Source organism: Balaenoptera ricei, chromosome 12, assembly GCF_028023285.1.
Source record: "Balaenoptera ricei isolate mBalRic1 chromosome 12, mBalRic1.hap2, whole genome shotgun sequence".
NCBI classification, from domain to species: domain Eukaryota; kingdom Metazoa; phylum Chordata; class Mammalia; order Artiodactyla; family Balaenopteridae; genus Balaenoptera; species Balaenoptera ricei.
In genome coordinates, this window is record NC_082650.1 from 14,214,443 (window position 1) to 14,228,473 (window position 14,031).

Genomic DNA, 14,031 nt, shown 5'->3' on the forward strand with positions numbered 1-14,031 from the left:
AAAAGTGTTGTTTGGGTTTCAGTTTACTTTAAATCAGAGAAATATGAGATTATAGATATTTACATTAATATTTAAAAACTTCACATTTCTTGGACCAGGTGCTTGGCTATATGGGTGTGTTTACTTTGTGAAAATTCATAAGCTGTATTTTGAGATTTGTGTACCATTCTGTTTGTACATTATACTTCAGTAAAAAGTTTATTTTAAAACATAACTTTCCCCAAATATCTCAGACTATTAATCATTCTGAATATACCCTGGAATTAAATCTCTTCATATTAGCATTTTTACAGCATGGATGATTTTTAAAAATTGGAGTTGGGACTTTGTGTTTTTAGGCAGAATATAGTTCTTTAAGGAGAATTATGTCAAATGAATAGTTCTGCCAAATTCCATCTGTAGTATTGCACGAAATATTAAATGTTATCTAAATTAGCACACAATTAAAACACTCTGGCCAAATTAATTATGCTGTTTCTCATTAAAAAACATAAAATATTTATAAATGATGCCCATCTTTGATAACTATAGAGCCTTCATTACCATCTTAACTATTCATCCTAGGTTAAAAATGCAGTTTGGGCCCCTGCCGCGGGAGACTGTACTTTTCTGTAACTATTAAAGTGTGGGTGTTTATGTCCCTGCCCGGGTGCTTAGAGAGTTAACATTTCTATCCATCTGTTGAACAAATGCTTCCAGCAAAAGACAAAGAGGATCAATGCAAAGAAGAGGGACGTGCAGCAGCAGATCGCACAGGCTCGGCAGGGAGAAGGTGGGCTGCCTGGCCGAGTCCGAGAGGAGCTGCAGAAGCTAGAGAGCACCCTGGACAACGTGGAGCACAGCCGGGAGAAGCAGGAGCGCCGCATCCAGGTAGGAGACCGGAAGTTGCGTCGTGGGCTGTATTAACTTCCGGGTCACAGGTTACGCGTCTACTACTAGCTGGAGCAAAGGTTTATTGTTCCCGCCTCTGAGGCACCAGCATTCCGTTAAACACTTACACGAGTTATCTCTTTCAATCACAGCATCAGCCTTGTGAGATAGGTACTGTAATTAGCACGTTTTCCAAGTGTGGATGCTTAAAAACAAAGAGTTAGAGGATTTTCCCTGAAATCACAGAGCAGTGATCAATTGTAAAGCCAGGATTTTAATCTACACTTGTCTGAATCCAGAAATTTATGTTGGATTATTTCACTTTTCTGGACAGTCCAGCAGTCACACCTTTATGGTTTATTGTGTCCTTAACACATTAACTTAAAAAAGTTCTTGGATTTTTCTTTTTCCACCTGCTCACTGCCTGCTGCACTTCCTTCTCTCTCTTTCATCCTTTCTATTTTTTTGAGAGACATTGGGAGGGTTTCTTTCTTTTGTCCCTTATCTACAGTTAAGTAATATCCTAAGATTCATAGGACTTTATAGCAGATTAAAAAAACTCAGACTCTTAGGCCATACATTCTCTTTTGGTAGATGAATTGAGACTCAAAAGGGGAATTCTTATAGAAGATATTAAAATCATTTTTATTCTGTGTAATTGTTTGACATTTGAACTGAGAGTTAACTGGAAGTTAATAACCTGACGAATGTAAATGTGACAGTATTTTGTGATACATGCTGATAATTCATAACATCATATGTTATTTATTTTTTCTAATTTAGGTCACATTAAGAAAATGGGAGAGATTTGAAACAAACAAAGAGACAGTGGTGAGATACCTTTTTCAAACAGGTTCCAGCCACGAGCGCTTCTTGAGTTTTAGCAGTTTGGAAAGCTTATCTTCAGAACTGGAGCAGACAAAGGTATATTGGCAAGACCGCGTAGTCCCTTGGTACCCATTATTCCCAAGAAAAACTGTGTTTCATTTCATTACTTATTATAATTATTTAATCAATTTTTATTCTTTACTTATGATTCACTCTTCAACACATTGGTCAAGTTGCTCTGGGGAATGAAAATATAAATAAGATTGAAACATCAAGATGTTTTCCTTAAAGTGGGAAATAGTTTCCTAATAGATGGATGCATTTCTAAAACATCTTTCTGAAGTCAGTGATATTTTGAACTGAAACTTGAAGGGCAGTTAAGACATAGAAAAGCAGAGTTTGGGGCAGAAAACCAGCATTCCTGTAATGGGAAACACCAGGAAGTATAAACGTGTGAGAAATGGGGATTCTCTGCTATAAAGCAGAAAAGGGGAGTGAAGTTGTAAAGGAAAGTTGGGCCACATCACAAACACTCTTGAAGGCTTAAAGCATTACTCTCTAGGCTACGTGGAACCGTTAGAGGTTTGTAAGAAGGAGAGTCACATGAGCAGAGCTGGCCTTTAGGGAGATGAGTTTTTTAAGCAGGTGTAGAACATTGAAAGCATAGAAGTCTGGAGTCATGCGTTCTAGTTATAAAGTTATTGCATGCGTACATGAATAGGAACATGAATTAGGGTAATGGGGATGGCAATGGAGATATTGGGACAGATGTAAAAGAGACAAAGTGAAGGAAAAAAGCATGATACCCAAGGTTCTGAGCCTGATGGAGACAATGGGAGCGAGACAGGAAATTGGAGTAGCTGTTAGTGGGGGAAGATGAACAACTGCGTTTTGAACACATTGAGTTTGATGTCCAGTGGGACATCCAAGAGATAATATTTAGTAGATGTGCTTGGTAAGCTCAACCCTGTAAGCTCAAACACCTTGGACACTCAGAGCAGACCAGTAAATTTGTGCAAATCATTTAGAGGAGTTGTACAGGCCCCTTTGGTTCCTATTGCATGTGTTTTGGGTTTATAGAAAGACTAAATTAGTGTAGGAATGTGTTTGTCAATGTATAAGAAAGAACATTCTTACATCCATCCTTTCATAACCTTTAGCAAGGAAACCCCTGTGCTTCTGTTTTCTCACCAGTAAAAGGCTTCTGTGTCTCTTGTACTGTAAATTTGTCACTATTTCTCCTGTTTTTAACTCACTGAGGAGTTTGAAGTTTTATAAGGCCACAGAATCTTTCAATTCTGTATGATTTTCATCAGCCATTTAAATAGAAAATTATTTTTTATTTTTAATTTTAATTATTGTACAGATTAAAAATATATCAGGTGTCTTTTATAAATACAAACACATATATTGTGTGAATTATCACATGGGTGTTCCTCCTGGGTTCCATCCAGAGTTTCTGATACCCTGCGGCTCTAACTCCTTTGAATTGGTTTACCAGCTATAGATGAAACAAATGTGATCTTTTTGTCTTATTTTTAAAATTCTCCTTGGCCAATAACCTTGCATACTTTGGGATTGATTTAATGATGTGAGCTAACAATTATTGAACATACACTATTTGCTGATCTAATGATTTGATGTTTATCATCTTCTTTAATCACCAAAATAATCCTTAGAGATAGGTACCACTATTAATCATGTGGTATAAATGAGGAAATATAAGGTACAAAGTTGTTACTGAATTTATCCAACATCTCAGGATTACTAACTGGTGAGGTTGGGATGCAAACCCAAGAGGTCTGAGTCTAGAGCTCATAACCTCAGCCACCATATTATATTTTCATTAAAAAACTGAGCTACTTTACTAATTGTTGGTATACACTGCTGTACAAGCATATGTCATCTGGAATAATTGTTCTCTGTTTCTCTGCTTACTTGATATTGTTAATATAGCCTTCATGCCTGTTGTAACCCTTGAGTGGTTGTGCTGTGGAACTTGAGGGTTTTCTGTCTTCCAGTGTGTGTTTATAGCAATATCATGTTTAATCTTCACAGTATGGCTTTACGATGAGATGAAAATTCAGAGAGTGGTGTGACTCAAGGTCCCACAACTAGTTTGTGTGTGAAGGTCAGAGCCAAGTTTCAACTCTAGACCTATCTGATGCCAGAGTCCATTCTTTCCTGCTGCACCCTGCTGCCACTCATATGTCTTCTTAGGCCGTAGAGATAAAGCCTTACAACATTATTCTAGTTTCGTTTAATTTGGTTTTTATCAACGTTGTTCTGTTCTTCAGATTCCTCTGCATTGTGCTTTCCCCATACGTAGCTCCCACAAAAGGCCCTTAGATTGAATGTATATAAGCATTTTCAAACATAACTCTACTTTCTCCATGTGTTTTCCTGGGTTCAGGGAAACACGAGGGGGAAAAAACACTTTTATGCTTCTTATTTTATTCATGGGATTCTGCTGTGATTCACAGATTTCACAATTGAATCTACATTGACAGTAAGTTCACATATAGTGATAGTAGATGCTTCTAACCACAGAATTTAATGTTGTGACATTAGTACATACTGTATTTTAGGATATTATAAATCTCTCTACCGTAAGGAAGATGTACTTACTCATTTTTATTCTTTCAGATTGCAGGGTACTTCTCTGAAGTAATGTTGATATTTCTATGAGGACGTTAAATCTTTCAAACATGAAGATGCAATAGTATTATGTAGTAACTATCTTATATGGCATTATGTAATGATTTTGAGAGATGGTCTGTAGGAAAAGGTGGCTATCAGGAGTCTGACTTTTAAAAATTATTTACATTACTTACTTAGGAGAGAGCAGTTTATGATCAAAATTTGAAGCTCCTCTGATATAATCCAGGAGAAGAAATGAGACCCTAAGTTACTTTTTTTCCACTCAGGATTGTCTCTGGGTTTACCTTTTCTAATTCAGTATTCAATATATTTACCTGACAAAGTTGAGATAACCAAAATTTACCAGTGCCTCAAATATATGAAATTAATTTTTGAATTAAGGTGATTCACTATTATTGAAAATCAGTGTGTGAACTTTATAAACAATTTTATCCTCAATTTTATGTGAAGGTAGTAAAAAAAATGATAATAGGTATGCCAGAGTGCCGGGCACTTAAAAATGAAATTCCTAATGAAATGTTAACAGTAATCTTTTGAGAAAAGTTTTACTATCTGCGTTTTATGTGAGAGAGCCTGAAAAGTAATTTGCCAAAGACGAACAACTAGTAATTAGCAAATCCAGAGCCCTAGTCCAGGATTGAGTGGTTCAAAACTTATCTTCTTTCCCTCGTGTAGTATATGGATATATAGTAAATAAGATTTAACAGCATTAAGATCAGTTTATAGCGCTTTTCAGAGAACTAGTTAACAAAATTTTTTTTTAAAGATCAGTGATACTCTGTGTTGACTAAGATATCCTTCAATTAAATAAACAAGTATTTATATTCACTGGCCTAGAAATCTGTTATCTTTATGACTGAAAAAAAAAAATCACTAATGATCATTGCCCAACTGGCCTGTAATAAACTAACATATGTGTAGACAAGTTAATTACTATAATGTGGCTCAGAATTCTAAACAAAAAACCCAAACCGGGAGACAATGGAGTAAACATTTTTTTGAGAATTGTTGGATAACTATGAAAGTAGTTCTCCAACTATGAAGGTCTGGTTGTGGTTTCACTTATATAAAATGAAAATAATTTAACAAAGTGTCTATTTTGGCCATAATGAAAAAAAGTCTGTTTTATTGCCAAGAATATTATATGCCAATATTCTTACATGTTTGAATCTATTTATCTATCCATCTATTCTGGGGGAGACTGCAGTATGTGCAGTTTATTTGAGGGCAGAGTTTAATAGAAGATGCTGTCCTAACAATTATAATATCCTTTTTAGGAGTTTTCTAAACGAACAGAAGGTATTGCAGTCCAGGCTGAGAATCTTGTGAAGGAAGCTTCAGAGATCCCACTTGGGCCCAAGAATAAGCAGCTGCTTCAACGGCAGGCCAAGTCAATCAAAGAGCAAGTCAAAAAATTAGAAGACACACTCGAAGAAGAGTATGTGCTTGACAAGTCCTAAACTTTCTTCTCTGAGATAAAGTTTCATACACTCTTTCCTGTATATTGTATTCAAAACATTCTTTTAAAATCTCCAAGTGTCTGTGTATTTCAGCATGTTTTGAGGAAGCAACTTACAATTCAAAAGAAAATATCACCAGTAGAGAATCCAACATCTGTAACAGAGCAGAAAAATATAAGTGATGTGGTTTTGGCATCGTAAACTGATTCTGTTCATGAGAAAACCATATCTATAAAATTTAAGTGGCCTTTGTACACTGGAGAAGGGAATCTCAAAAAAGAACCAATATTTAAGATAATTTTTTTACTGTATTATTCTGCTGTCACCAGTTAGAGGGAAGGGTAGATTTTTGGTTGTGTAGATTCTAGGCCTAAACACATATGGCATAGACCAAGCGTCTTCAACTCCAAGAAGCTCACAGAGCTTGCTTACAGCGCCTCAATATTCAAATTGTCACTGATTGTATACTATTTCCAAAAATTAATTTCAAAAATATATTTTATTTTTAAACATTTAGTGTTTAAATATCTAAAAAGAAAGAAAATAATTTGGCCTATGGTATCCTGTTATGTACAAGATAGACACACACAAAAATTTGGAGGGGATAAACATATGGCCAATGTTCCTCAAAATAATATGGCTGAACGGTTCTATTTTAAAGATTATTTAGTGGCAAATCACCAACATGTATTGTTTTTAAGGTATAGGACATAATTTCTAGATGGGTTTTAAAATGTAAAATTTGTTTTTAATACTATTAACACCTTATAATTAATGTTGTACATTTGTCTAAACTTTAAAATTTGTTAAATAATTTATTTGAAGCAAATTGTGACTTAAAACCTTTAAATATTATCCATCAAGGTAGAAATAGTAAAACTTAGAGTTTATTAGAAAGGAAGTTACTTCCATTAGAAATATCCACTTGAATCTTTATTTCATTTAAAAAATTGCAATATAATATAGCTTGAATTAACTGTACTGATGAGAGCATAGATTCATCCAGGGTATACATTTGAGACTACAGTATTATTGAATTTGACAATCAATGATGCCATTGTATTTTCCTTGATGTCTTCAAGTGCCTTTTGGTAAACAGGGAAATTCCTTCTTTTTTTTTTTTTTAACCCAAGGACTTAACAGTTCAATGATATACTCTTAGTTTCCTAGTCTTTTTCTAAACTGAAAGCCATAATCACCTGGTTATATATGCATAACTATCACATGGCTATATGTGCATAACTAATACAAACTGGGAACCTATAAATGAAATTTTATTCACTAGATTTATTACAAATAAAGCCCAAGTTGTCTAAAAGCAGGTAGGGTGCTCATGTACAAGAATTTATAAAGTCTTTTAGAATCAAGATCATACAGACATCTAAGAATAGCTGAAATTGTTATAGATAATAGATTGCAGGCTCCACTCTAATAACAGAAACAGTTCCTGTGTGGCAGCATAGGATTCAGATTACAAGCTTTATCTTGATTCATAAAGGTGTATTTTATAAAGATCTCTGAGTATAAAGCGTCACTGCAGTATCTCTCCTCTCAGAGCAAAAGGGTCATGTTGACAAAAGTAGGACTGTTAAGAAAACTGTGTGCACTGGAATCTAGGTGAGCAGTTTACTAAAATAAGTTCTGGCAACTACTGGTCTCGTGCACAGTTTACCAAGATTATACCTGGATTCAAACCCTTTGGACCCAGCAATATTTTGTTCAAAGCACAGTTCCATCCATAACATAGCTTAGTGCTACCTCATTCTCAGAGGAGACAGGAATACTTGAGGACTGACTAACTCAGATCAAATGTGCATTTTTTCCCCCTGTTCTAATAGTTTCAGCTTTGATGTGGTCACAAATGTCTTCACTATCTTTTCACCTGATGATTTAAAGGAAAATGTATTGTTTTTCTCTATTAAGGAACTGCATTTTATTTACTTAATTTGGTTAATTTTAGTATTAAAACCATGGAAATGGTGAAAAACAAGTGGAATCATTTTGGCACTAATTTTGAGACCGTGTCCGTCTGGATAACTGAGAAAGAAAAAGAACTCAGTGACTTGGAAACTTCGTCATCTGCCATGGACACACAAATCAACCAAATTAAGGTGACCTGCTCACAAGTTACATTTATAATCCATGTCTAGATTTTAAGAGCGCCTTTCTTACATTTCATCAAATGCTATTTGTCCCCAGAACAAATCTGTCATTGCTATGTGACTCTATTAAAATTAAATTCACACAAAATGCTGAGCTAAAAGGTCTTGATTGATACTGGGCAACACTTAATAGATGGAATTATGTATTAATATTGTCTGACTTATGCATTCAAAGTCATTATTGTGTGCAATATCATTAAAATGTTTTTATGGTTACATTATTCTTTTCCTTGATTTTGAATTAACCCCATTAGAGTGCCCTGTTGATGGATTTATACGCCATGAAATGTGTTCGTCATCTACAACCTTACTTTCTAAGAACTATTCTAAATGTCTAGCTCAAGTATTGGTGGCATTTACCCTCACCAACCACAAGGAGGGGTTCAAGAAATTACTTTCTTCATGTGAAGCAATCAGATTCCATCGATCTAATGCTGGCATTTATGATGTGCTTGGGGGCATGAACTGAGATGCCCTGATATGTTATCCTCCAGTTTTAAAATAACCAAGTACATAGACTATCATCGTCCATTTCATTCAAGTAGCTTAAGAAAAAAAATGGGCTGAAAGAAATGAATTCTGAATGTTCATTTCTCTTTCTTTTATGCTATTTTTACACAACACATTTTCACAATTCAACTGCTTCTTTTTCTAACTCAGCTCATTTTTTTGGAGTGGGAAAACCCTTTGCCATTTCATTCGATTAAATATAGTAAAATAAATACCAAGGTGAGGGAACGTTTCACATTATGACTCAGAACAAGTCATTGCCATGTGCACAGTGGGAGGATGCAATATTGTTTAGCTAAGATTACAAGCCGGGCAGACTGCTTATCGCACATCTTCTGCAGTCAAGGATACATGGAGTCTGGTGTATGCAGTCTAGCTTATGTCTTGTGTGATATACTAGGCAAAACAGATGCCCAGCCATTAAAGAATGAAATATGTTTAATCTTTAAAACTGTTTTTAAAAGTTGCCATTTAATTCTAAGAAAACAAAGAATAGCGCATTTAAATAGTTTTGTCTCAACATTCTTCTTTCAAAAATTTTTGGCATACACCTTTTAACTTGTTTATCCTTTCTGTAATTCATTTTTCTGTTTTCTTAAACCTTAATTCCAGAACTTCTGAAATCTGTCAGTGATCAAATGTCATCACATTGCTTTTAAGAAAAAAAATGATTATTTTATTTTTGAGTATATAAACATTCAGTTGTGGATTTCCATGCCATCAGGCTGAAATACATTTTAATATTCCAATATGGCACTTTGAAAACTATCTAAAAATGAATATGAATATCAGGAAAAATATATTTGCTAGAAATAAGCAAAGATAGAGTTGAATACACTGTACTGTGGAGTTGGGGCTCATAGATTCTATTTCCAGACAAGACTACATTATAGGAAATATTCAAAATATGTTAACACTTGTCATAGTATTTTCACTTCAGACTCTTAGGATTAAAATTAATGAAGCATTTGGGTGTTATTGTGAAGATATTTATCTATAAGCCCATTTTTGTTCTTCATTACGTGCTATTCCAAATTTCTTATTCCTAATTGATAAGTCACAAATGATAAGAACATACACTGGGTTCATCTTCCATCTTCTCTTCATGGATTGGAAATTTTTTCTGCCACAATCCAACAATATAATTATATAGTTTGCATCTATGAATTTGTTAATGCCATATATTACTCTAAGAACTAAGAACTTTGATCTTAACTAAGATGGTTTCACTGAGGTGTTGGAAGCACCTAGAACAACTATTAGCACATAAAAAACTCAAAATACATTTGTTGAATTTATGAGTAATTTTTCCAAAAAAAATCATCTTAAAAAACAGCAAAATAAAGAAAGATTGTATTAATGCTCAAACAGCAAGTATCTATCAGATATACCACTATAGTCGTGAATATGAGAAATAAAAACAAATAACTGATGTGTACCTGGCTCTAATCTGATGCCAGCTATTTCCAATAGTCTTATCTAAACAGAAGTTATTTCTGACTCTGTTGTCTCATCTAGACAGAAGTCACACATTTATTTTTTCTAGGGTAACAGTATTTTCTATTTAAATTATTTGAAACTGAGATGTCTGAATTTGGGGCTTTATTTTGATTGAATGATTTGGCTCTTTTTCTCAGAGAAATAGTTTTTCTTCTCTTATAAATAAATAAACCTCTATGTTTATAAGAGGCCCCCCCAACACACGCGCACGCACACGCACACGCACATGCAGGTGCCCACTTTCAGTACTTTTCTTGTGTTGGCTAATAGGTAAAATGTTCTCCTGCCCCAAATGTAGGCTCCTTCCTGCAGAATCTGCAGCTAGTGAATAAAGCAGTGGTTCCCCAAGTGGATTCCTTGGGTCAGCGGCAGTGCATCACCCGGGAAGTTGTCAGAGCTGCCAAGTGGGCCCCGCCTGAGACCCAGGGAGTCTGACTCCCTGAGGTTGGGGCCAGGGGACCCTAATGTATTCCAAATTTGGAAACCATTGGCATAAAGTATAGGTGATAAATATGAAAAGACTGGGTTTAGGTAGGAGCAGAATCAGACAAGCTTTTAGTTTGGTAAAATATGAAATACTCAGCTTCATTTTAGGAAAATTAAATGAATGCCAATATTAGCATTCCTATGAGTTTGGGAACATACTACTTCCCAGACCAGTTGGTCAAAACTCTTGACTCATAGGATAAGCAGAGAATTCTCTGTACCTTCAGAGAGACTGTAAGAGTTCCAGGGACATGTTCTTGCTTCACCGTGAGCAGGGGTGGCCTTTTCTCCTTATTCTCCATCCAGCGAGCATGACCACCACCAGTTTGTATTTTTCAGACATTGTCTGCATACCTGTCCTCCCCAAACGAGGTCAGGAAACACATGGTGTTTGTTTGTAGCTAGCTGCTTTCTAATGGTGCAAGTAGGTTGAAATGTCAGTTAAGGAAAAATTCTGCTGATTTTCTTTCTCTGCAGATGATTATACCATTTCAGGAAGGCAGGCTTGCTCAGCCTCCATTGTCATTTTTCTTGTTTTAAATATTAGGTCACGATTCAGGAAATAGAAAGTAAGATCAGCAGCATTACAAGACTAGAAGAAGAAGCTCAGTCTTTTGCTCAGTTTATTACCACTGGAGAATCTGCTCGAATCAAAGCCAAGTTAACACAGATAATAAGATACTGGGAGGAACTCCGAGAACATGCACAGAGTCTGGAAGGAACAATCCTGGGACATTTATCTCAGCAGCAAAAATTTGAAGAGAATCTTAAAAAGGTAACAATTGGTCCTTGCATGCAAAAGTTACCTATTTCACCTTGTATTTTATAAATTGTGCAGAAATAATGGAATAAGGAAAAGACACAATTTGCCAATTATTTACCAAGTTGTCAGTGATGACTGAGTTTGTCATTTATATGTAACCTTTTTTCAGGGAATATAAAAATGCCATTATATATTGTGTTCAGATAGGTATTAGGTCTTAATTATATTCCTTTCAAATAGTGGAACACATTGATTTGGGGTTTTTAAAAAAATACATTTTATCATCACACTGAACGTTATCCAAAAAAGATAGGTATGCTGTTTCCCCAGTAACCTTCTCTGCCTTGATGTATGTTTTCCCCATCATCATTTTTATATATTACCAATGTTTTAGATCCAGCAGACTGTGTCTGAATTTGAAGATAAACTTGCTGATCCAATTAAAATATGTTCTTCAGCTACAGAAACATACAAAGTTCTCCAAGAACATATGGTAAGAGCATGTTTCAACGTTTCTTCTTATTTATCTACTCAGAAATGTGATTATTCCTGCTTGAAAGGAAAACAGTAAATATTTTTATTAGAGTTAAAATTGAAAAAAATTGTATGTTACTTGAGGATTAATATAGATCAAACATATTCACTTCATATAACACAAGAAATATAACTGTACAAATAAGTTTTCATTAAAAATGTATTTTAAAGAGTAGTCATTTAAGATATATTTCTCTCTCATAATTAGAACGTGTAACTTTTTCAGAGTATAGCTTTAATAAACCCTGTTACCTCTTGCCAACATTATAAAAAATTAAATGTGCAGAAAAATCTGTATATATTTGCATAGCGGATTTCAGATTCTAACCCACTACACTCAGATGTGCAAAGCCTATGTCCTCACTGATCTTTTCCCCAATGGCTAGCTTTTTTGTTCTGGTCCCTGAACTGGTAACCACTGTGAGATATTTTGCAAAGCAATAGATGCCTCTGGCAGAATTCAGAGGAAGGAGCAAAGCAAGAGAATCATGCACAAAGAAATACTCAAAAGAAGTGTGTTAATTAATAAACCAGAAAAAAAAAATATATATATATATTATCCCTATTATATGTGCATGCATGCACAAATGCAGAGAAATGGGCCACAGTAATAGCAAACAGTTGACAAAAGTACAAGTGGAAGAGGAAGTGGAATTTATATTGTTTGAATATTTATCATAAGAATGCATTATTGTGTTACTTATGTAATTTTTAAAAGAATAACCCCCAAATGAGGAAAAGTAGGAAAATTAGATTTGATAGAATTATTTTAATAGACAACTAAGTTAACAATTGAGTACCAGAGAGGATAATATTGTATGTTTCTAATATTTGGATTTCCTAAAGCAAGTTATTTTTCTCTATCTTGATTTTCTGATCTGTAAAATGGGGGCAAATGAAAGAACATACCTCTTAGGGTTCTTATGAAGATTAAATGAGATAATATATGTAATGTACATAACACATTGTGTTATGCCACACAATGTGGCAGTGCCTGCCACATTCTCAGGTTCCCTAATTGTTATTATCATGGATTCCTGACAGCAGCTATGTCAGCCATAACTTCCCGTATATTTTTTTAATAAAATTATAGCATGTTGCATATAGCTCTTATAAATTAGGAGTAGGGTTTTTTTAAACACATTTGGTATAACATGAATAACAATTTTCACAAATTTTCTAAATCCTTAAGGGAAAGTTGTAATTATTGAGATAAACAGCAACAAATTCTTATTTGGGGAATAGTCTCTCCATTCTCACCTTTGACTTCTGCATTCATGAAGTAACTTGCTTGTCACTTTCACTATGTCTTGCTGAAAATCATGGGCAGAGACTTTTTTTTTTGCTGAAAATCATGGGCAGAGACATTTTTTAGTACCGTTGCTGTTTATTATGCCTTTGGGAAAACGTGTGGTGATAAAGGGTCTCAAATAAAAACTTAGGTCTCCTTTCTTGATGCTGTGCATTCATGGAACTCTTTTGCTCTCGCATCAGGATCTCTGTCAGGCCCTGGAATCCCTGACCAGCACGGTGGCTGGCCTGTCAGCCAGCGCCCGCAAGGTCTCTAACAGAGACTCCTCCGTGCAGGAGGCTGCAGCCCTACAGCAGAACTATGAGCGTTTGCTGCGTCAGACTAAGGAGAGACAGACTGTGCTCGAGAAGCTGCTGGCCCACTGGCAGAGGTGAGCAGCCTTCCTTCTCCAGTTGGCAGCCAGGGTTTCAATAGCTACTCCTAAATAGGAAATTCTGGACTTTAAGTGATGGGAAATGATCATCCCACATGTAAAACTCATCACCTCATGGGCCTACCATGGGAAGACATTGATCTTCATTATAAGATGAAGATCCCTGATTGTGGAGGGGATGTATGAGTATCTTTACACATTGCACAGATCTAAACACATGTGCAAGTTCATACGCAAACATGAAAGGAGTGGTTTTTGCACCTTCACATCTAGAAAAAGACAACAAACACTGTGGTATTTATAATGGTTACTGTTGAACCCCTCAACTTCAGAAAAGTTTAATTTTCAAGTATGATAATTTTGCATGAATTTGTTTCTTATCTCTGCTTTGTGTAGGCTAGAGAAAGAACTATCTACCTTTTTGACTTGGTTAGAGCGATGTGAAGCTATAGCCAGTTCCCCAGAAGCCAACATTTCTGCAGACAGAGTCAAGGTGGAGAATGAACTTCAATTAATACAGGCAAGTTCAAGGAAGTGGGAGGAAAATGAAATGCTCTTTGTTATGGTTGCAT

At 35.2% G+C, this 14,031-nt stretch overlaps 1 protein-coding gene across 1 annotated transcript in view; it reads left to right on the forward strand.

The window, feature by feature from the left end:
• Positions 1 to 14,031, forward strand: part of SYNE1 (spectrin repeat containing nuclear envelope protein 1) — a 443,997-nt gene that overhangs the window by 158,748 nt on the left and 271,218 nt on the right. The window contains exons 29-36 of the mRNA XM_059940974.1: positions 700 to 870; positions 1,654 to 1,794; positions 5,637 to 5,797; positions 7,780 to 7,930; positions 11,025 to 11,252; positions 11,635 to 11,733; positions 13,269 to 13,456; positions 13,856 to 13,979. Of these exons, the coding sequence (XP_059796957.1) occupies positions 700 to 870; positions 1,654 to 1,794; positions 5,637 to 5,797; positions 7,780 to 7,930; positions 11,025 to 11,252; positions 11,635 to 11,733; positions 13,269 to 13,456; positions 13,856 to 13,979 (1,263 nt within the window). The remainder of the gene's footprint in view (positions 1 to 699; positions 871 to 1,653; positions 1,795 to 5,636; positions 5,798 to 7,779; positions 7,931 to 11,024; positions 11,253 to 11,634; positions 11,734 to 13,268; positions 13,457 to 13,855; positions 13,980 to 14,031) is intronic.